This window comes from Motacilla alba, chromosome 23 (assembly GCF_015832195.1).
Source record: "Motacilla alba alba isolate MOTALB_02 chromosome 23, Motacilla_alba_V1.0_pri, whole genome shotgun sequence".
Classification (NCBI taxonomy): domain Eukaryota; kingdom Metazoa; phylum Chordata; class Aves; order Passeriformes; family Motacillidae; genus Motacilla; species Motacilla alba.
The window spans coordinates 4,419,902-4,442,251 of record NC_052038.1 but is presented as its reverse complement, the minus strand read 5'-3'; the positions used below and the strand labels follow the sequence as shown (position 1 = coordinate 4,442,251).

Here is a 22,350-nt window from a genome sequence, read left to right as displayed (position 1 = left end):
GGCACTGACTTCAAAGTGGTTCTCCCCCTTCTCCATGCCCCCCAGTTCTCTGCCAGCTCCTCCAGACCTTCACCCAGCTCTGCAGGATCTGGTTTTTCCCTCCCAGCTCCATCCTTTTCATGGCTCAGCTCCTGCCACACCCCATTTCCACTGGAATCCCCCCCAGTTTGGCACCTGCACTTCTAAAAACAACATTTCTGCTTTCTCCCTCTCCATCCTCCCCTCCCTCAACTGCATTTTCCACTCCTGTTTTTCTCAGGCTCAGCCTCACTCCCCTGCTCCAAGGCCCAGATTTTAACAAAGAAGAAAAGGAGCTAAAAAGAAGAGTGAGGTTATCACCAGCTGGGGGAAACAGAGGGAAAACTCTGGGGAAAACTCCTGCAGGAAGGTCCTGACAGGGCAATAAAGCAAATTGCCCAACATATCTACAGAGGACACTGAGAGCATTAAAAACCCCATGGGGACTGTGCAGGAAATCCCATTTCCACCCCAAAATGTGATCCTGAGTCACCAAAGAGGGCAGAACATCCCAAACCTGCTGAGAACTCGGGCAACAAATGCCAAACCGAGGCCCAGCAGGAGAGAGCCTGGAGAGGGCTGGATCTTGAGGGGAAAATGAGGGGCAAAAAACAGAATCCAGGTTAAATTGTGAATTTGCTGGGTCCTGTCTGTGCCATGCCACCAAGGGCTGATCTGCCCTCAGGACAAGGCAGGGAGAGCCCAGCAGAGCCCAAAACTTTCTCTACAAAGAGAATCCAGGTTTAAATCTGGAATTTGCTGTGTCCTGTCTGTGCTGGCCACCAAGGGCTGATTTTTCCCTCAGGACAAGGCAGGCAGTGCCCAGCAGAGCCCAAATCTCCCCCTGCAAACAGAATCCAGGTTTAAATTGTGAATTTGGCCATGTCCTGTCTGTGATGGCCACCTAGGGCTGATTTTCCCTCAGAGCAGGGCAACATAGCCCAAATTTCTCTCTACAAAGAGAATCCAGATTTAAATCTGGAATTTGGCCGTGTCCTGTCTGTGCCAAGGCCACCAAGGGCTGATTTTTCCCTCAGGACAAGGCAGGGAAAGCCCAGCAGAGCCCAAATCTCCCTCTGCAAACAGAATCCAGGTTTAAATCTGGAATTTGCTGTGTCCTGCCTGTGCTGGCCACCAAGGACTTGATTTTCCTTCAGGACAGAGAGAGCCCAGCACAGCCCAAATTTCTCTCTGCAAACAGAATCCAGATTTAAATATGGAATTTGGCCATGTCCTGTCTGTGCTGGCCACCTAGGGCTGATTTTCCCTCAGAGTAGGGCAACATAGCCCAAATTTCTCTCTACAAAGAGAATCCAGATTTAAATCTGGAATTTGGCCGTGTCCTGTCTGTGCCAAGGCCACCAAGGGCTGATTTTTCCCTCAGGACAAGGCAGGGAAAGCCCAGCAGAGCCCAAATCTCCCTCTGCAAACAGAATCCAAGTTTAAATCTGGAATTTGCTGTGTCCTGCCTGTGCTGGCCACCAAGGACTTGATTTTCCTTCAGGACAGAGAGAGCCCAGCACAGCCCGAATTTCTCTCTGCAAACAGAATCCAGATTTAAATCTGGAATTTGGCCATGTCCTGTCTGTGCTGGCCACCAAGGGCTGATTTTCCCTCAGGACAAGGCAGGGAGAGCCCAGCACAGCCCAAACCTCCTCTGCTCTGCCCAGCGCAGAGCCCAAACCTCTCCCCAAGCTGGCCGAAGGTGACACGGGGCAGGTGCCACCACCTGGGGGTCCCCTCAGAGGGGACACGGGGCGCCGCTCTGGAGCTGCTGACCCACTTACAAACACACACAGGTTTCTGAGCAGACCACTGGCTGCTCTTTTGGCAGGTGATGCTTTTGTGGCCCTTGAGCTCGAAGGCAGGCTGGCACTCGAAGTGCAGCGTGTCCCCGTGGCGGAAGGTGGAGCCCTCTCGGCGGCCGAAGGCAGGGACACCGGGGTCACCACAGCTGCCCTGGTCGATCTCTGCAAAAAAAACAGCACAGGATTGGCTGTGGGAAGGGGCTGGAAGGGAGACAACACAGGGTTTGGGTGTGGGAAGGGGCTGGAAGGGAGACAACACAGGGTTTGGGTGTGGGAAGGGGCTGGAAGGGAGAAAACACAGGGTTTGGGTGTGGGGAAGGCGCTGGAAGAGAGAAAAGTCAGGGTTTGGGTGTGGGGAAGGACTTGGAAGAGAGAATTTGGGTGTAGGGAAAGGGCTGGAAGAGAGAAAACACAGGATTTGGGTGTGGGGAAGGGGCTGGAAGAGAGAATACAGAATTAGGGTATGGGAAGGGGCTGGAAGAAAAAAATTGGGTGTGGGGAGGGGGGTTGGAAGAGAGAAAACACAAAATTGGGGTGTGGGGAAGAGGGTGGAAGAGAGAGAAGACACAGTTTGGGTGTGGGGAAGGGGTTGGAAGAGAAAGAACACAGGGTTTGGGTGTGGGAAGGGGCTGGAAAAGAGATTTTGAGTGTGGGGAAGGGGCTGGAAGAGATAGAAGAAAGAATTTTGGTGTAGGGACAGGGCTGGAAGAGAGAGAACACAGAATTTGGGTGTGGGGAAGGGGCTGAGGCCCAGCTGGTGCATCCCCCACAGGTTGTGGCATCCCAACCCCGATTCTCTCCTAAATCCCATTCCCATTCCTGCCTTGTCCCCACACACAGTTCATTCCTCTGTGTGTGCATTTGGACTCCAAATAAACCCCAGGCACAATTTCCTGTTATCTCCTGCTCTCCTCAATCCCATTTCCAAAGGGCTCCCTGCTCTGGATCACTATTAGCTCCAAAAACTTCTTCATTCCTCCTTCCCACATTATTTATCTGCCCCACACTCCTCTCCCAATCCTTTGTTTTTTAGCTCCAAAAACTTCTTCATTCCTCCCGAGTGTTCCCACATTATTTATCTCTCCACTCTCCTCTCTCAATCCTCTGGTTTTTATCCCCAAAAACTTCTTCATTCCTCCCGAGTGTTCCCACATTATTTATCTGCCCCACACTCCTCTCCTCTCCCAATCCTTTGTTTTTTAGCTCCAAAAACTTCTTCATTCCTCCCGAGTGTTCCCACATTATTTATCTGCTCCACACTCCTCTCCTCTCCCAGTCCAATGGTTTTTATCCCTAAAAACTTCTTCATTCCTCCCGAGTGTTCCCACATTATTTATCTCTCCACTCTCCCAATCCAATGGTTTTTATCCCCAAAAACGTCTTCATTCCTCCCGAGTGTTCCCACATGATTTATCTCTCCACACTCCTCTCCCAATCCTCTGTTTTTATCCCCATCATCTCTGATCAGTCTCGCTGTCTTTCTCCTCCCCGCTTCCAATTTCTTGCACCAAATTGGAAATCTCTTCTATGACACTTCCTTTACAGAGGCAAATCAGGGGAGCTGAGATTTGCATGACTCCCTCTAATATCCCAATTTGGCTGGAATAACAACAAGCACCCTCATTGTTATTCTGGCTCCAGGCAACTCCACATCCAGGTGTATTTTGAGCAGAAGTCACGGAGCTCCTGCTGCATCTCGAGCTGAAAACTCACTGCCAGCTAATGAAGCATCCCCAAAATAATTTAACATAAATTAATATTAAAAGTTTTCATGAAACAGGCTGCGTTTTTTTTTTGCCTCTCAGTGAAAGCACTTTGCCAGGATTTACAGATCTTCCTGCACACTTTCCAAATCCTGCTGTTTAGGAGCTGCACTTGCATATTAGGGATGGAAAATGAAAATTTTGGGTGTTAAAGCTGCACTGAACTGTTCATTCCTCGCCTCAAAAACGCACAAGGCCAACGGTGCCTAGCATGAAATGAAAATTCAGCTGGAAAACTCAAGGAATAGCAACGAGCTGGGATGGGAGGAGTGGATCTGGAACATTTATCAGCACGTCTGACGGGGACCTGGGGGGCTGGGGACGCTCCCTGCTGCCACTCCAAACACCCATGGCTGTCATCCCTTCCCTTGCACACCCTGGGACCTGGAAAGGCAGTGAGCAAGTGCCAGTGATGGCCCTGGGAGCTGCCTGTCCCCAGTGCCCCCAGTGCTGCTGTCACTTGTCACAAGTGTTGGGTGTCCTGGGATCCCTCTGGCTGCTGGCATTTGGTGAGGATTCCCCACCCCTGGCAGTGTCCCAGGCCAGGCTGGAGCACCCTGGGGCAGTGGGAGGTGTCCCTGCCCATGGATTGGGATGGGCTTTGAGGTCCTGTCTGATCCAAACCATTCCAGGATTCTGTGACACCAACACACCTCACTGCAGCCATCCCTGAGGACATGGGGTGAGAGTGGATTCACCTCCCAGCCCATCCCGTACCAAGAATTCCCATTGTGGCAGCTCCAAAACTCCACAAATGGACATAAAACTTCCCACTGTGGCAGCCCCAAAACTCCTTCACACATGGACATAAAAATTCCCATCCTGGCAGCCCCAAAACTCCTTCACACAGCAACACAAAAAATTCCTCCCTGACCCCATCCTGGCAGCCCCAAAATTCCACACACAGACATAAAAAATTCCCATCCTGGCAGTCCCAAAACTCCTTCACACATGGACACAAAAAATTCCTGCCTGGTCCCATCCTGACAGCCCCAAAGCTCTACACATGGACACAAGAAATTCCCATCCTGGCAGCCCCAAAACTCCTCCACACATGGACATAAAAAAATCCCATCATGGCAGCCCTAAAATTCCACACATAGACACAAAAATTCCCATCATGGCAGCCCCAAAATTCCACACATGGACACAAGAAATTCTCATTGTGGCAGCCCCAAAACTCCACCCATGGACACAAAAAATTCCTGCCTGACCTGTGGCAGCTTCCCCAGAAGGGTCAGAGATGCCAAAACCCCAGAGCCAGCCCCAAATGCTTCCCTCAGCCTGGGCTGGTGGCCCTGCAGGGATGGGAATCCCAGGAATTCTGCACCAAGCAGCTCCAGCTTAGGGAAAAGCAGAAGTTCCAGAGCTGTAATTCCAAGGGGAACTGGGAATGCGCAGCATCAGTAAAACCAGGACGTGCTGAGGGCATCAGGAGCTCGGAAAAAATGCAGCCAAGTGAGGTAAAATCAAAGGGTTTTGACCCTTGGCTGAGAGAGAATAAAGACAACACTGCAGGGTCTCCTCCCTCCTCACCTTTTCCTGTCGTTCTGCACGACCCCAGCTCAAATCAGGGGGTTAAAAACGGGAGGAAAATGAGGAATTAGAGCTCCCAATTCCCACCCTCTCCTTGTCAGCAGCAGGCAAACACAGCTCAAAGGTTTTATCACCTTACAGAGGTCAGGAAATTGAATTTATTCGGAAATTCCATTTTTTGACCTGAGAAAAATCCCCTGGTTCCTGCATTTCTTTGCATAGGGAGTAAAATCCATGAAATATTTAGCAGGGCAGAAGTTCCATAAAAAAAAAAAAAAGGAGTGATTCAAAAATATCAAAACATGTTACTTCAATAAGATTGAAACCTTCCTCCTGATGAATGTTTAAAGTAAAATCACTTCCACATTAGAATAATAAAAGTCAAAACTAAACAAGAACATCCAAACCAAGTGTTTTGACATTATTGAAAGGAAACAAGTTGACATGAATCTTTCACAGCTTTCTCCATCAAATATTATTCATACAGGGGGAAATTTTTTGACAAAACGGCGTTTGCTGAGGGAAAATGTGGCAGCAGGAATTTTGCAGAGCTCTTTGTGCTGTTTGGCTGAGGGTGGTGGGTGGGAAATTGGGTGAGGAATGAGAAAAAAAAAAAGCCTCCCTCACACCCCCTCCAGCCTCCCCAAATCCAGGCTGCTCCTCCCTGGGAATTCCTGCTCTTGCCTCCCTCGTTTCTGAGGGAAAATGAGGATTTTTGGAGCTGCCAGCAAGTCAAACTCTGGTTTCTGGAAGGGGCAGCCAAAGGGTGAAGGACTTGTGAGACTGAGGGAACCCCACAAATGTCACCCCCAGTCAGGAAACACCCCGGAAATATTTTACCTCAGGATTTTGTACTTAAATGAACGTGGCTTAATTAATTAAAGCTAATGGTGTCAGGTAGGAATTTGGAGGAATCAAGACCAGGGTGTTTCTGTTGCCTTTTAGTTTCTGCCTCCAAGAAGGAACAAAAATGATCCCATTTTTATCTGATTCCAGCCCAAAGGATTCTCTGGTTCTGGATGAGGTGGAACAGGATGGGCTTTAAGGCCCCTTCCAACCCAAACTGCTCTGGGATTCCCTGAAGGACAAAAAAAAGGGATCTAAAGAGGAAACACAATGAGGAGGGGATGAACTAAAAGGAAAAAGCCCTTCCTGCCTCTCCCTGCCACCCAAAAGCAGCAGAGCAGAGCAAGTGCAGCCCTGGGCCTGGCTCTGCTAGGATCAGCATCACATCTAACCCAGTCCTGAGCTTTGGGCCAGGCTTAAACACCAGGGACAGGACCCTGGCAGAGCCCAGCTCAGCACAGCTCGAGCTCAAAGCCCTTCTGTGGCTCCTGCTTTGTGACCAACTCCAGCCATTAAATTCACATTTGATTTAGTGGGAAAGCAGAGCAGGAGGGATGGAAACCCCTTGGCCGCCTGAGAGACCCCAACACCAACAAAACAGGGGGGCAGGAGATGCAAAACCCTAAAAAATAAACTCAGGGCTGGATTCCCACCTGGAAAATTGGCAAAAGAGCTGCAGGAAGCAGCAGCTCATCCCAGCAAAGTTTGGGGGAAAAAAAAATAAAAATCCTTATTTCTTCTGCTGAAGAACTGGAGCTTACAGCAAGAAATAGCAGAAAAGTAAATCAATGGTATCAATTCCTGTGGTAAGATGAAAAAGTTTGATTAAAAGCACAAAGGGCAGGGGAGGAAATCTCCAGCTCCAGCCCTGCAGAGCTCCTAAGCCTCTTTAGCACCGTGGGGCTGAATTCCAGCTCGGCACAGCCAAAGCCTTGCTCAGCACTCCCCTGACAATAAACAGCCTTTAATCATCCCCTGCCTGCAGCAGGGGGCTCAGACCTGAGTCAGCTCCTTCCCAATTCCAGCAGAAATCCAAATTAAATTAGTGTGGGAGCGCCCATAAATCTGGTTTTAATTTGAAATTCTCGCTTTCTATTAAAACAACACAACACTGAATTCCAATTTGGCTTTGTTCTGGTTTTTGGTGGGGTTTTTTTCCATGTTGTGATGTTTCTGTTCTTACCACAGGAATTTATAAAATTCATTTACTTTCATGCTGTTGCTTGGCATAAACTCAGGTTCATCAGTAGAAGAAAGAAGGAGTTTTGGTTTGGTTTTTTTTTTTGGAGACTTCAGTCCAAATTATGAGAGTCTGGATCTTCTTTAGTCAATCCTCAACTTCTCAGGAACTTCTGAACAACGTGGCCTGAAGGAATCCTTTATCCCAGCTGTTACAACGGGCTGGGAATTCTGCAGGAATATCCTAATGGATGTGGAAGGCACCAGCTCCAGAGGAAGGAGTTTTCCCAACAAATCACCCAGGATTAAAGGAAAAGGGGGAGAAGAGAAGCCCCAGGACCCCAAAAATTTCAGCATCCCTCAGCTCTGTGCAGTGGGGAGGAAGGAAAGGATTCTCCAGGAAAGCGGAGCTTAATCCAAACTCCTTCTGCCAAGCACTGGAAATCCAGAATTATTGTTCATTAAAAGAAAAAAACAAAAATCTGTTCAGGAGGATAAAAGTTGGGATTGGAGATTTGGGAGTGATCTTGGGGAACATCAAGGAGCCAGAGCTGAACTGAGACCCAGCTGATTTACACAGGCTGCAAACAGGATAGCCAAGGAAACACCTTTAAAATGAATAATGTGCATTTGGGGCTGGAAAATCCAGAGCTGGATGCTCCCACTGGGCACTCCCAGCACCTCTCAGGGAGATTTTCCATCACAATTTCCCTACTTTTGCCAATACCTGTGACAACAGCAAACACACAAGCTCGGGCCAGACTTGAGCACTCACATCTTGCTGCATTCTGGGAGTTTCTTTGGAAAAAAATCCCAATTTTAACTTTGATTTCACCTGAAACAGCTCAGCCTAGACCCAGTTTAAAGCAGCTGACACCAGAGATCTGCTGGAACCACGGATTCCCCATCCCATCCCCTCCCACAGGCACAGTCTGCTGCTGTCAGCTGAAATTCCCAACTTTTTTCCAATGAAACACCTGAAATGGCAACGGGACAGCCCCCAGCCAGCCAGCTTGGATGGGAAAGGAAATTCTAAAGGGAAAAAAAACCCTGCAGAGCTTTGATTTCTTTAGGGGAGCTCCCTTTTCTCCCAAATCCCTGCACTCAGTAAGATTTCTTTAGGGGAGCTCCCTTTCCTCCCAAATCCCTGCACTCAGCTTTGATTCCTTTAGGGGAGCTCCCTTTCCTCCCAAATCCCTGCACTCAGCTTTGATTCCTTTAGAGGAGCTCCCTTTTCTCCCAGATCCCTGCACTCAGCTTTGATTCCTTTAGGGGAGCTCCCTTTTCTCCCAAATCCCTGCACTCAGCTTTGATTTCTTTAGGGGAGCTCCCTTTTCTCCCAAATCCCTGCACTCAGCTTTGATTCCTTTAGGGGAGCTCCCTTTTCTCCCAAATCCCTGCACTCAGTATGATTTCTTTAGGGGAGCTCCCTTTCCTCCCAAATCCCTGCACTCAGCTGCTCCCTGATGCTTTGGGAAAAGGGGAATTGGCAGGAGGAGCCTGGGCTACCTTCGTAGGTGGCTTTGAAGCCCAGCAGGTTGCTGACACTGTCAGTCTGGAACAGGAGCCACATCTGGTGCTGGGTGCTGACAATGAGGTCAGGGACCGTGGTGCCCGTCAGGCTGCAAAAAGAAATAATAAAAACAAATTAAAACAATATAACATAATTTTAATTAACTAATAATTATTTTAAAATATTATGTATTTATATTAATTGTATATTATTCAATTGTAATGTTATTACATTCTATATTATATTAGTATTAAAATCTATATTATATTAATAAAATGTCATTGAAATTATAGAAATAGTTAAAATCACATAATAATATAATAAAAACGGCCTCCAAGTGGCCTCAGATTCACCACCCTCAAATAAAGGACTCTGCAGGAGAAGCAAGATGCCAAACTAATTAAGAACCACCCCAAAAAACTGGGAGGTTTTCAACCCTGGTGAAAATCCTCTCGTGTTCAGCGTTCTACCCCCAGAGTGAATCTTGCCCCGCCACCCTCAGTGCAATAATTCCAACTCACTGCTGTTACTGGAACAGATCACCCAGCAGCAAAAGGAATCGTTTCCCTGCTCGCTGAGGCAAAACATCAGCAAACAAATCAAATTCCCAGAAGCCAGACTGTGCCCTGAGTGACTGAATCCCCTGAACTGCCCCGGCAGCACTTTCCAGGAGCACAGAAATGACTTCCCACCCATTCCCTGCTCCATTGCTGCCCTGAGAGAAGCCTCTCCAGAGGCTCAAAAAAAGGAAAAAGCACCCAGCAGACACAGCACGAGCTCCAAATGTGCTGAACACCCCGAGAGCCTTTGAGAAGTGCCACCAATCCCAGCGGGATCAGGGCTCTGCCTTCCCCTCAGCATCCTCCCGGGAGGGCTGAGATGGAGGGAAACTCGCTGATCTCTCCTATTAATGAGGCTCATTCAGCCTCTGGGATTAAGCACCTCAGCACAGCTTTAAGAGCTTTATCCCCCACCCACAGGAGCAGCTTTTGCTCAGGGAGATGCCCACGTGGAGCTCAGCTGCCTCCCTCCCTTGCCAGGAACAGCATTTGTGTGGGCAGGATGATTATTCCAGGAGCAGGGCTCTTGTGTTGCCTGTGTTTAATGTTGTGATTATCCCGTTTCTGCTGAGGTATTATCTGCGAGAAATTCAGAAATTAAGAGCAAGTGGAGAGGGGTTAGAGGGTTTTTTTTTTCATCTTTTCTGCGGGGTTTAAATAAATCCCAATTCATGGCCGTGTTCAGCTCTGGGTTGGGCCAAGCCCAGGTACAACAGCAGCACTTGAAAGGCTCCTGGAGAAAAGTAAACTCAACAGAAGAGGGACAGGGAATTGCTGGAGCAAGGCCACAGGAGGGATGTGAAGCTGCTCAAGGGACAGGATCCAGGCTGGGAGAGTTGGGAATGTTTACTTGGAGAAGGGAAGGCTCCCTCACAGCACCTGCCAGGAGAGCTGGAGAGGGACTCAGCCCCAGGAACTGCAGTGCCAGGACAAGGGAGATGGATTCAAACTGGAAAAGGGGAGAATTGGGTGGGATTGTGGGGAGAAATTCCTGGCTGTGAGGGTGGGGAGGCCCTGGCACAGGGTGCCCTGAGAAGCTGTGGCTGCCCCTGGATCCCTGGCAGTGCCCAAGGCCAGGCTGGACAGGGCTTGGAGCAGCCTGGGACAGAGGAAGGTGTCCCTGCCATGCCAGGGGTGGCACTGGATGGGTTTTAAGGTCCTTCTACCCCAAACCATCCCAGGATTCTGTGACACACACCCAGGGCTGTGGCACCCACCCAGGGCAGGTGACATTAACTCTGCTCCCTCCCGAGTGCTGCTCCTTTCCAGGGCAGGGATCTCAGGGAAATGGGACCACCCTGGGCATCACAGACCTCTCCTGCCCATGCCAGGCACTTCACAGGCCCCAGGGACAGGGCCACCTGCAGCAGCCATGCCCAGGCTCGGGAACCTGGAGCGCTTTTTGTTTTCCCTGTAATCACAATCCCAGCCAAGCTCTGCCCCCACCTTTGCTCTGTGATTGCTCTGACCTGCAGCAGAATTTTATTGATCTCAGGGTGCTGTTAAATGAAGAAGTGATCTTGTTTTAGTGCCTGCTTTGCATCCCAGAGATGTTCAGGAGGGTTATTGTTGATTCTCAGTTTATTTATTGAAGCAGCAGCCAGGCAGGAATGAGGAACACTCCAAAAGGAAAAACCTCCAGGAAAAGGTGCTTCAAAGCTTTCTGCATCCTTTGCCAGCCCGCTTTTAACAAGCTGGGCGATTGATTTGGGTGCTTGTTACTTCAGGAAATCAAATTCCATCTGCAAGTCAGGAAGCTCAGCCTAACAATCAGCTCTGTTCCCATTTTCCAGGGGTGGGAATGAGCCTGGAAACAAATGGTCCTTCCCAGCTCTGGCTGGGGTGGAATCTGCTGCTCTCAAGTGCATTCCTTGATTGGGAAGGCAGCAGGGCTGAGCTCCTCAACTGCCAAGGAGAAGTGAAGAGCAGGAAGAAAATTGGAATTACTGCCTTTGACAGGACTTGCTGCATTTTGATTCTCCCAAAGAAACCTCACTTTGTATCCAGGTATTATTCCTGATCTGTGAATCCAGCTAAAAGCGGGAAGAAAACGCTGGAAAAAGTGATCAGTGGACTTTTGAGCACAATTAATTAGCACTGTGGTCTTCACAGCTCTCTCCCATGTCATTACTTTTCAATTAATCCTCCCAGATTATTAACAAAAAAAGTTCCCTGGAAGGATTAGCAGCAGGAATTTACTGGAAACTTCCTGGGAGAAGATTCCAGGCGCTGCACCTTGCTCAGTCTCAGATATTCCAAATTTCCATCAGCAAAGGAGGAGATAACAGAGAGTGGGGAAAAACATGGAATGATTAAAATCCGTTCTAAGGAAAATCTTTGTAGGTTTTAGGCAAAGCAGAAGGGCTGGAATGGGAAATCAAGTGAGGAATTTCTACCAAACCGCTGCCATGGCAGGGATTTGCAGGGTGTGACCAGGCAGCTGTGAAATGTTCTGGACACCTGAATGACACCTGAGCAATGATCAACCTTCACATTGCAGCTGGGGGTCCTGACCAAGGATCACCCCCGTCCATGGGCTGGGAAGAAACAAAACCTCAGGGAAAAAGGGGTTTGGGAAAGACAAAGAAATGTTGATATGGGAAAATGGAGTGGGAGGCTGCTTCACGTGGAAAAACAAGAGGAAGAAGGAGAAAATACAATAAAATATAACGAATTTCTCCATCAGAGAAATGCCAGAGCACAGCAGCTTTGCTGGAGTGGTTCTGGAGAAGCCTGGAGGGAAAGCAGAACCATCTGCACATTCCCTGTGCTGAAGAAACCCCCACAGAACATCAGATTTGCAAGAAAAGGATGCAAATATCCCAAATCCCAGCCTGCAAGAAGCCTCGTTTCCCCGAATGCACCCTGGGTGTGAAATGTTGGGGATGTCACTCCAAGATCTTGGATTGACAGCTCAAAATGATGGCAGCAGGAGAGAGAGAGACCCAAACAGCTCCTGGTGCTTTCCCCTTTGCACCCCAGCTTTTCTCAGCTCCCCGGAGAGCCTCAGCCTCTCCATGAAGGGGAGGGAAGCACAGAGGGGACAATTTTCTGTCCCCAAAGTGACAACCAACCCAAAACCACCGGATCCCTGCCCGCCAAGCCCTCAGCCCCACCTGGCCAGGTGCATTCCCCCAGGAGGGAATGGGTACTCACACATATAGCACAGAGGGGACAATTTTCTGTCCCCAAAGTGACAACCAGCCCCAAACCCACTGGATCCCTGCCTGCCAAGCCCTCAGCCCCGCCTGGCCAGGTGCATTCTGGTACTCACACATAGAGCACAGAGGGGACAATTTTCTGTCCCCAAAACTATTGGATCCCTGCATTCCAAGCCCTCAGCCCCACCTGGCCAGGTGCATTCTGGTACTCACATATAAAGCACAGAGGGGACAATTTTCTGTCCCCAAAACCACCAGGTCCCTGCATTCCAAGCCCTGCAGCCCCACCTGGCCAGGTGCATTCCTGCAGGACGGAACTGGGGATTGGTACTCACAAATTAAGCACAGAGGGGACAATTTTCTGTCCCCAAACCCACTGGATCCCTGCATTCCAAGTCCTCGGCCCCACCTGGCCAGGTGCATTCCCCCAGGAGGGAATGGGTACTCACACATAGAGCACAGAGGGGACAATTTTCTGTCCCCAAAGTGACAACGAACCCAAAACCACCGGATCCCTGCCTGCCAAGCCCTCAGCCCCACCTGGCCAGGTGCATTCTGGTACTCACACATGGAGCACAGAGGGGACAATTTTCTGTCCCCAAAACCACCAGGTCCCTGCATTCCAATCCCTGCAGCCCCACCTGGCCAGGTGCATTCCCCCAGGAGGGAATGGGTACTCACACATAGAGCACAGAGGGGACAATTTTCTGTCCCCAAACCCACTGGATCCCTGCCTGTCAAGCCCTCAGCCCCACCTGGCCAGGTGCATTCTGGTACTCACAAATTAAGCACAGAGGGGACAATTTTCTGTCCCCAAAACTATTGGATCCCTGCCTGCCAAGCCCTCAGCCCCACCTGGCCAGGTGCATTCCCCCAGGAGGGAACGGGTGCTCACAAATGAAGCACAGAGGGGACAATTTTCTGTCCCCGAACCCATCGGATCCCTGCCTGCCAAGCCCTCAGCCCCACCTGGCATTCCTGCAGGAGGGAAGGGGTACTCACACATAGAGCACAGATTTCTGGTCTCCGACCTGGCCTCCATCCCCCACTGTCAGCGTGTCGTAGCCTCTCTCCAGCTCGAACTCCTCGAAGGTGAGTTTGATCACCTGCCGAAGACACAATTAACACAACATCAATTAACAGCCAGCGCTGCCCTGCTCATGGGCCCCGCAGCAGCTTCCAAGAGCATCAAAATCTCCAAAAGATCCCCAAAAGTTGTTCGTAATTTTTTTTTTCCAGGATTTTCACAGGGATTGGAATCACCTCTGCTTGATCTGCTCGCCCAGGTGACTTCACCGATATCAATATTTGTGTGCTGGCATCTCCACGTGCCTTTTCCCACCCTTTCCCTCCCCAAAGCTGGAATTCTGGAGGAGGGTTTGGATGAGCACGGAGTAAATGCAGAGTATTTTAATTTGTGGCTCAGGAAATTCTCCTGATTCGTGGTCAGAGCAGGAGAGAATTTATGGATTTCTGTGAATGGTCAGAGAATTCTCTCCTGCTGTCTGCACACACAATCCTCAGCATCTCCACATCTCTGTTCCCTGGCTTTTTCTCTCCTGCTCCACCCAACTTTTGGATTTTTGCAGCCTCTCTGCATCACTTAGGAGCAGAACTCCCAGGGAAGTTTGTGCTCCAAGGTTCTCAGCTGCTTTTGGGAATCTCTGCTTCTCAAATCCAATTTAGGGGGCAGAGTCCTTACCCCAGCCTGGGACAGGCTGAGCCAACAGAAAAAGAAGAGATTAATTAAATTAGAGAAGAGTTTCACATCCTCCATCAGCAGAAATCAATGGAGTTTTGTTTCTTGGATTCTTTACCTGACCAGCAAAAGACCAAAAAAAAAAAAAGCACAAAAACCACTCAAATGCACGAGATCTTTGAAAATACAAGGAATTTCTTGATTTTTAACAGATTGAATCCCCACACGTGGGTTGGTGCTTCTTTCAGCTGCTTCACACAACACAAAAATCATCAACATTCAAGGAGAAGGAGGCAGGTGGGTGCCAAGGACGGAGCTCTGGGGCCACTTCCCACCTCGCTCTGGGCACAGGAACCAAAGCCCAGGAAACCCAAAATCTTGGTTTTGTCCTTCCTTGCTTTTATAAGCAGCACCTCCTGCAAAACCTGAGCAGGTGTGGATTCCCAGGGGGATAAAAACCTCAGAGTTCAAACCAAAAATAAATTTAAAAATGTGTTTATGCAGTTCAGGCTGAGCTGGCCTGTGTTGTTTTTTTTCTACAGATGAGCACAGTAATTTTCAATGCACAGAAAATTAAATTTAGAGATTTTTAAGATTGTGAAATGAGAGTTTTTTTCCCCAAAGCCCCAGGACGGTGAACCAGGAGCCTGGGTGATGCTTCAGACAACTTTAATTTGTGTCTAGTACCCAAATATGAACCTGTGCAGGCTCCAAATCATGAAATGTTGGAATAAAGTCATTAATCCAGGGAACACCGAGCTGCAGATCTGCACACACCATTACTTCAGCCACTCAAGGAGCTGCATCCTGAGCAGCCTGACCCTAATTAAACAACTAATTACATCCTAAAGACTGCAACCTCGTGGCACAAGATTTGGAGGCTGAATATTGAATTTATTTACCCATTTTCCTGTTTTGGTTTTTTTTTTTTTAATATTGCATTTATTTACCCATTTTCCTGTTTTGTTTTTTTTTTTAATATTGTATTTATTTACCCATTTTCCTGGGTTTTTAATATTGCATTTATTTACCCATTTTCCTGTTTCGTTTTTTTTTAATATTGTATTTATTTACCCATTTTCCTGGGTTTTTAATATTGCATTTATTTACCCATTTTCCTGTTTTTTTGGTTTTTTTTTTAATATTGTATTTATTTACCCATTTTCCTGGGTTTTTTTCCTTCACTCTGAAAGCTGGAAATGTAATTAATTTAATTTAATTATTTAATGATTTGTTAAACAACCAGAGATCCAGCATCACCCCCAAACCTGGAGCTGCTGAAGCAACAAGGAGCAACCAGCAAAGCCAGGAAAATGGGATGGGGCTCCTGATTCCAAAGTGATTGGAAGTTCAGTCACACTCTGAGGAGAAAAATCCACAATCATTCTCTCCAGGAGAACAGCAGCTCGTGCAGCTCTAACCCGAAGCTTTACAAGCACATTCCTCATTTCCCTGCCCTCCAGGCTCCAGAATTTCCCCCTCCATTTGGGATAAATCATCCCCTTCTCCCACCATCAGCCTGGACACGGCTTTTTTTTGGCTCCAGGTGGGAATAACCCCAGGAGAAAACTCAAGCAGCAGCATCCATTATGTCAAAAAGGGCCAGAAATAGCTTTTATGCAAATTCCCCAATTATCATATGCATTTCTCAGCTCCCCAGTGATTTCTTTTCCCCACTGTGGTTGGAATTAATTCCCAGGGCACCAGGGCCCAACTAAAAAAAAACCAGAATTTCCTCAAATAGGTTTGATGTCCCCACTCTGCAGAGGAAAAAATCCCAATTTGTCAGTGAGGAAGCCTCAGCCCTATGGATGCAAAATTCCCAATTTGGAGGGGAAAACTGCAAATTTGGAGGGGATTTTGGGGCTCGGTGGATCTCAGGCTCTTTCTTTGCCAAAGACAGAGCAGAGGACTGGCAAATAATTCCTAAATTCAGCTCCCTGCTTCTTCCAAAGCTCCACGGAACAGGACCTGACCCAAAGACCACTGGAGTCCATGAAAAGATTACAATAAAAGACCACAAAATATTATTTCCAAGTATTTGATGGGATTTATTGGAAGTAATTCATCCCCAATGCTTCCCTCAGCCAGGCTGGGAATGGGAAATGCTGGGATGATCCCTGAGGGACAGGCAGGGAGAGCTGTGGCCTTCCCAAAGGATTTGGTGCTTTTCTCCCAACCTTCCCTGCTCCAGGAGAGCTTCTCCCAACCTGTAAATGAAAACTTCCACCATGAAACACCTAGAACCGAAAAAACTCTTCAAATATTCGCATTAATTGAATTAATTAAAACTATTTATCATTTCAAAGGGAAGGGCAATGGGATCTCCTCTCACAGCTGACAAATTTCCATATTTCAGTGTATGATGGAGCAGAACCTGCAGTTCCTTGGGCTGTGGAATGTCTGATCCGAGTTGGGAAATCTTAAAATGAATGGATTTGACCAATTCCAATCTCCTTTAGGATTCAGGAATGGATCAGGACAAGCAGGGAGAGCTGTGGCCTTCCCACAGGGGCTGCTGCTTTTCTTCCCTGCTTCAGGAGAGGTTTTCCCTCCCTGTAAACGACACTGAAACACCTAAACCCCCAAAAAATCCCTCAAAAACTGACAATAATTGAATTAATTAAAGCTATTTATCATTTCAAAGGCAAAGGCAATGGGATCTCCTCTCACAGCTGACAAATTTCCATATTTCAGTGTATGTTGGAGCAGAACCTGCAGTTCCTTGGGCTGTGGAATGTCTGATCCGAGTTGGGAAATCTTAAAATGAATGGATTTGACCAATTCCAATCTCCTTTTTGTACAGGTGTGACTGCCCTGGCCTGGGAAAGATCAATCCCTGTCCATTTTCCCCCGGCAATGGGAATTGAGTTGAGGGCAGTGTTTGGTGCCCTCACAGCTTTTTCCAGTCTCAGCCCATAACAAGGAGAGACAGGGCTTGTATTTAAATTTAAACCAGTGCAAAAATGTGAATAAATTTACAATACTGCATAAATAACATGAGGTAGACCCAAACCTTGCTCCTCTGCCCCTGGGGGCTGAAATCCTGCTGGATAAGGGGAAAAAAAAAAGGGAAAATTAACATTCCTGGCACAGGCTCCCTGCCCTGATGAGCTGGGCTGCTCGGGCACCTCGCCGCCCTCCACACCAGATATCAAAGGGGCTTCGATTATAAATAATTACTCTCACTTTTAATTACAACCCTTAACAAAACGAGTCTTCAGCAGGCAGGGAAGGGCAGGGATTTCAAGACAGATGGGAAACACGGGGAAGAGTCTGTGTGGGGACAGAAACTGAGCCCGGGGAGCTGAATAAACCTCGAATGGGAGGGGGAGGAGGGGTGGAAAAGGTTCCCAGAGAAGCTGTGGCTGGCTCGGGATCCCTGGAAGTGTCCAGGGCCAAGGTGGACAGGGCTTGGAGCAACCTGGGACAGTGGAGGAGTCTGGATGTGTCTGGAAGTGTCTGGATAAGTTTGGAAGTGTCGGGATGTGTTTGGAGGGATCTGGATGTGCTTGCATGTGTCTGGAAGTGTCGGGATGTGTTTGGAGGGGCCTGGCATTGTCTGAAGGTGTTAGGATATGTCTGGAATCGTCTGGATTTGTTTGGATGTATCTGGATGTGCTTGGATATTTCTGAACATGCATGGAATTGTCTGGATATTTCTGAATGTGTTTGGATGTGTCTGGATGAGTTTGGAAGTGTTTGGATTTGTCTGGATGTTTCTGGATGCGTCTGGACGTGTCTGGATGAGTTTGGAAGGGTCTGGATGTGTCTGGATGTTGTCTGGAAGTGTTTGGAAGTGTCTGGCTGTGTCTGGCTGTGCACATGCACTCCACCACCACATCCCAGCCTCCAAACCCATTCCAACTTTTGTTCCATAAAACATCAGGGTGAAGGACCCCCTTTATTCATCTCCTCCTCTCTGGTAAATCAACAATTCTCCTCCACAACGCCTTTGACCTGAAAGGAGCCCGTTTGGATGGGACACTGGGATTGAATCCTTCTCTGCGAGGGTGAGGAGGGGCTGGGCTGGAATTCCTGGGAAGTTGTGGGTGGATCCTTGGAAGTGTCCAATGTGGAGAAACCTGGGACAGTGAAAGTGTCCCTGGCCTTCTTCGAGGTCCCTCCCAACCCAAACTGAATACAAGCCAAATGAAATACAAGCCTGGAATTCCACAGAACACCCTTTCTCCCTGGAGCTGCAGAGCTGCCCAGCCCGTGGGCGCAGGGGCTGTGGTGAGGACCCACCTTCCCAAAATTCACAGAACCACTGGGTTGGAAGAGACATTCAAGATCATCGAGTCCAACCCAGCTTCAACACCTCAACTCAATTCTGGCACCCAGTGCCACATCCAGGATTTGTTAAACTTCCCCAGGGACGGTGACTTCACCACCTCCCTGGGCAGGCCAAACAACCCAGGAATGCTCAGGGAACACAAATTCCCAGAATTCACAGAATCCCCAGGTTGGAAGAGACCTTCAAGCTCATCGAGTCCAACCCAGCCCCAACACCTCAACTCAACCATCCCAGTGCCACATCCAGGCTTGTTTTAAACACACCCAGGGATGGTGACTCCCCCACCTCCCTGGGCAGAACATTCCAGAACTTTCTCACCCTTTCTGTAAAAAACTTTTTCCTAATGCCCAACCTAAACTTCCCTTGGTGCAGCTCGGGGCTGTGTGCTCTGGTTCTGTCAGTGCCTGGAGACAGAGCCCAGCCCCAGCTGAGCACAGGCACCTTTCAGGAGCTGTGAGAGCGATGAGGGCAGCCCTGAGTCTCCTCCAGGCTGAGCACCCCCAGCTCCCTCAGCTGTTCTTCAGAGGGTTTGTGTTCCCAGCCCCTCTGGATGAGCTCAAGAGCCCCAACATCCTTCCCAAACTCGGGGCCCAGCAGCCTTTTGGAAGGGCAGCTGGGGATTTCCCAGCACATTGCTGCTCTCCCTTCTTCCCAGGTGAGGAGACTGAGCCAGCTCAGCCCCAGGGAGGTTAAACCATGAAAGATGCTCAGGGCTGGGGCCAGAAACCCCCAGAACTCACAGCCCCCACTTCCTTCAGCTCCTCTCAGACTCCACAAGGGCTGCCTCACACCCGCAAACCAACAGGGATAAACTTGTTTGTTTTCACTTCCCAACTGCTGCGGGAATTCATCCCTTCTCGCTCAGCCCCTCTCACAGTTTCTCTGCTCCTCCTTTGGGAAGCCTGGCGACCCAGAACCACCAAAGGCTCGTTGTTCTGTGCAGGACAGACCCCCCAGCTCACCTTGGCGGGGTTGAGGGCGGTGATGACCCACACGCAGTAGGCGTTGTTGTCGTACTGCACGGGGTAGTTGGGGGACGTGATGACCCCGCTGGGCCCGCGCAGGTACGTGTCACACATCCTGGCTGGGGACACAAACGGGGACACTCAGCACTGGGGGAGGAGGGATGAGCTTGGGATGGAAGTGGGAGGAGGTAAAAATGGAAAAGCTGGTGTTTTGGTGGACTATGCTGCTCCTTTTTTACAGCCGGGTGGTAAAAAGGAAGGGATTCTCTGTGAGGAGTGGGGCCACCAACCCCTGATCACACCAATCCCTGATCCTAACAAACCCTGATCCTAACAAACCCCAATCCCAACAACCCCTGATCCCACCAATCCCTGATCCTAACAAACCCCAATCCAAACAACCTCTGATCCCATCAAACCCTGATCCAAACAATCCCTGGTCCTAACAACCCCTGATCCAAACAACCTCTGATCCCATTAAACCCTGATTCCATCAACCCCTGATCCCAACAAATCCTGATCCCATTAAACCCTGATCCCACCAATCCCTGATCCCATCAACACCCGATCCCAACAATCCCTGATCCCATCAATCCCTGATCCCATCAAACCCTGATCCCATCAACCCCTCAGACCAACACCCAACCCCTCTCTATGCACACACTGATTTATTTCCCTTTTTCCCTCCTTTTTTCCTCACAAAAACCCTTCCCCATCCAGGCCAGGAATGACACAACTCCTTCCTGACGTCCCCAAAAATACACATTCCCTTTCTTCCTGCAGCTCAAACCCCCAAAACACTGCACAGCCAGGATTTATTAGGTCATTATTAAGTATTTATCAGCTGGTTTCCTTCTGTGGGCTCAGAACTAAGGTGGAAACTCAGCTCTGCATCTTCAAAACATCTCAGGTAAAGGAAAAGCTGGAAAAAGTGCTTAAGCAGGGGAAATTTTGCGTGTGGAATGCCTTTGATGTAATATTTAGCTGAAATATTCCACCAAAAAAAAAAGTGGGGAAAAACATCCTGGTTCTGGAAATATCCTCTGTTGTGATGGAGCCTCAAAATTAATTTATTTTTGAAGTTAATTTATTTATTTAAATGTATAATTCAATTTAGGAGATGTATTTGCATTTGTGGAGTCTGAAAAGGTTTTTTTTTTCTCTGTAAAATATAGAAAAATCTCTGTAAAATATAGAAAAATGTGGGAACATTGGGAATGGCTGGGAAGCAGCTTAGGAAGGAGCTGAGGTCACTTATTCAGGATGCTGAACCACTCCTGCCTCATCCTGGAGCTCCCACAGTGGGAAAAAAAGGGTAAATCCCATTATTCCCATTTTTCAGGTGGGATTAAGTGACTCTCCCAGGATCCAGAGGGAATCTGCTGAAGATGGGGAAGCTGCAGAACTTTCCCCCCGAGGTTTGCTCACTGGGGATTAAGAAATTATTGAAGCCCAAGGGGTTAAAATCTGGGACTGGCTCTGGAATTTGAGAGAAACTCAATTTAAAAAATTGCACAAACTGGGAGGAAAAAGTGGCAGAAAGCTGAAATAAAAATCAAATTTTTAAATAGAAAAAACCCCATAACGTGAAAGTCAGCAGCTAAAAAAATTAAGTTGATTCACAGAAGGAGAATAATGCTGGCAAATCCTTTCTTATCTCTTGCAGGAGGACACCATGAATTTCCTTTACAGTGTCACATATTTATGCCAAATATCCTCTTACACTGATTCAATTTATTCCAGGCTTGTTTCAGGAATTACATGGGATTCCAAAGCTCTGAAAAAAAAATCTGCAGATGAAATTAAAGAAAAAAAGAACTGGGGAAAAAAAAAAAACTATTTATGATTTAAAGAGCTTTAAAGGGATTCAATTAAAAATATTACAAGTTGTTCTTTATTAGCATTACAAATATCACAATGTGACATTTCAGAGAGGGAATGAAAACAAAATGGCCAAGGGCAAAATGGAAAAAAAAACTGCATTCCCTGATGGCTCATGGCACAGGATGAGGCTCCTGGGGAAGCACAGCCCCAAAATTCCACATTTCCAGTTAAAAATCTCCCTCCATCCCTGCTTTTCCAGGTTTTATTCCAGTCTTTCCTCTAACAGGAGAAGGAGGAGAGGGGAGAAAACACCTGGAACAGGGAGAGGGATGGCTCTGCTCAGGTTTGACAGCCCTGAACTGAAGGAATGCTCAGGAGAGAGGAAGGGAAGGGATTTAGGGACAGCTGGGTCTGAGAGGGGGGAAGGAGGTGCAGAAGCAGAGGCTGAGGGGCTGAAAAAAGCTTTAAAGTGAGGGTGGGGAGGCCCTAGGAAAAATTTCCCAGAGAAATTGTGGATGCACCATCCTTGGAAGTGTCCAAGGCCGGCCTGGGATGGGGAAAGGTGTCCCTGCCCATGGAACAACATTTCCTTGAGGTCCTCCCAACCCAAACCCCTCTGGGACCCTCTGACCTGGCCAAGGGATGACCTGAGGGCAGGATGGGTGAGAAATGGACAGGAAGGAGCTGGGAATTCTCACAAATCCCAAAATCCAGCCAGGCTGAGCCCCTCAGGCTGCCCCTGGATCCCTGGGAGTGTCTAGGACCAGCTTGGAGGGACAGTGGGAGGAGCAGGATGGTCCCCAAGATCCCTCCAACCAAACCATTTTGGGATTTGACCCAAGGGCAGGATGGGTGATGGAAAAGGGACATGAAGGAGCTGGGAATTCCTAAAAATCCCAAAATCCAGCCAAGCTGAGCCCCCTCAGACTGCCCCTGGATCCCTGGGAGTGTCCAAGGCCAGCCTGGAGCAAACTGGGAGAGTGGAAGGAGCATGATGGTCCAACCCAAACCATTCTAGGATTATTTGTCCTGAGGGCAGGATGGGTGATGGAAAAGGGACACAAATCCCAAAATCCAGCCAGGCTGAGCCTCCTCAGGTTGTCCCATCCCTGGGAGTGTCCAAGACCAGCAGGGAGGGACAGTGGAAGGAGCAGGATGGTCCTCAAGATCCCTCCAACCCA

General features: G+C 48.5%; 1 protein-coding gene across 1 annotated transcript in view; it reads right to left on the bottom strand.

Moving 5' to 3' along the window:
* Positions 1-22,350, bottom strand: part of CSMD2 (CUB and Sushi multiple domains 2) — a 238,525-nt gene that overhangs the window by 86,470 nt on the left and 129,705 nt on the right. Inside the window, exons 10-13 of the mRNA XM_038161173.1 lie at positions 19,343-19,464; positions 13,387-13,490; positions 8,660-8,772; positions 1,806-1,988 (exon numbers count right to left, since the gene is read on the bottom strand). Of these exons, the coding sequence (XP_038017101.1) occupies positions 1,806-1,988; positions 8,660-8,772; positions 13,387-13,490; positions 19,343-19,464 (522 nt within the window). The remainder of the gene's footprint in view (positions 1-1,805; positions 1,989-8,659; positions 8,773-13,386; positions 13,491-19,342; positions 19,465-22,350) is intronic.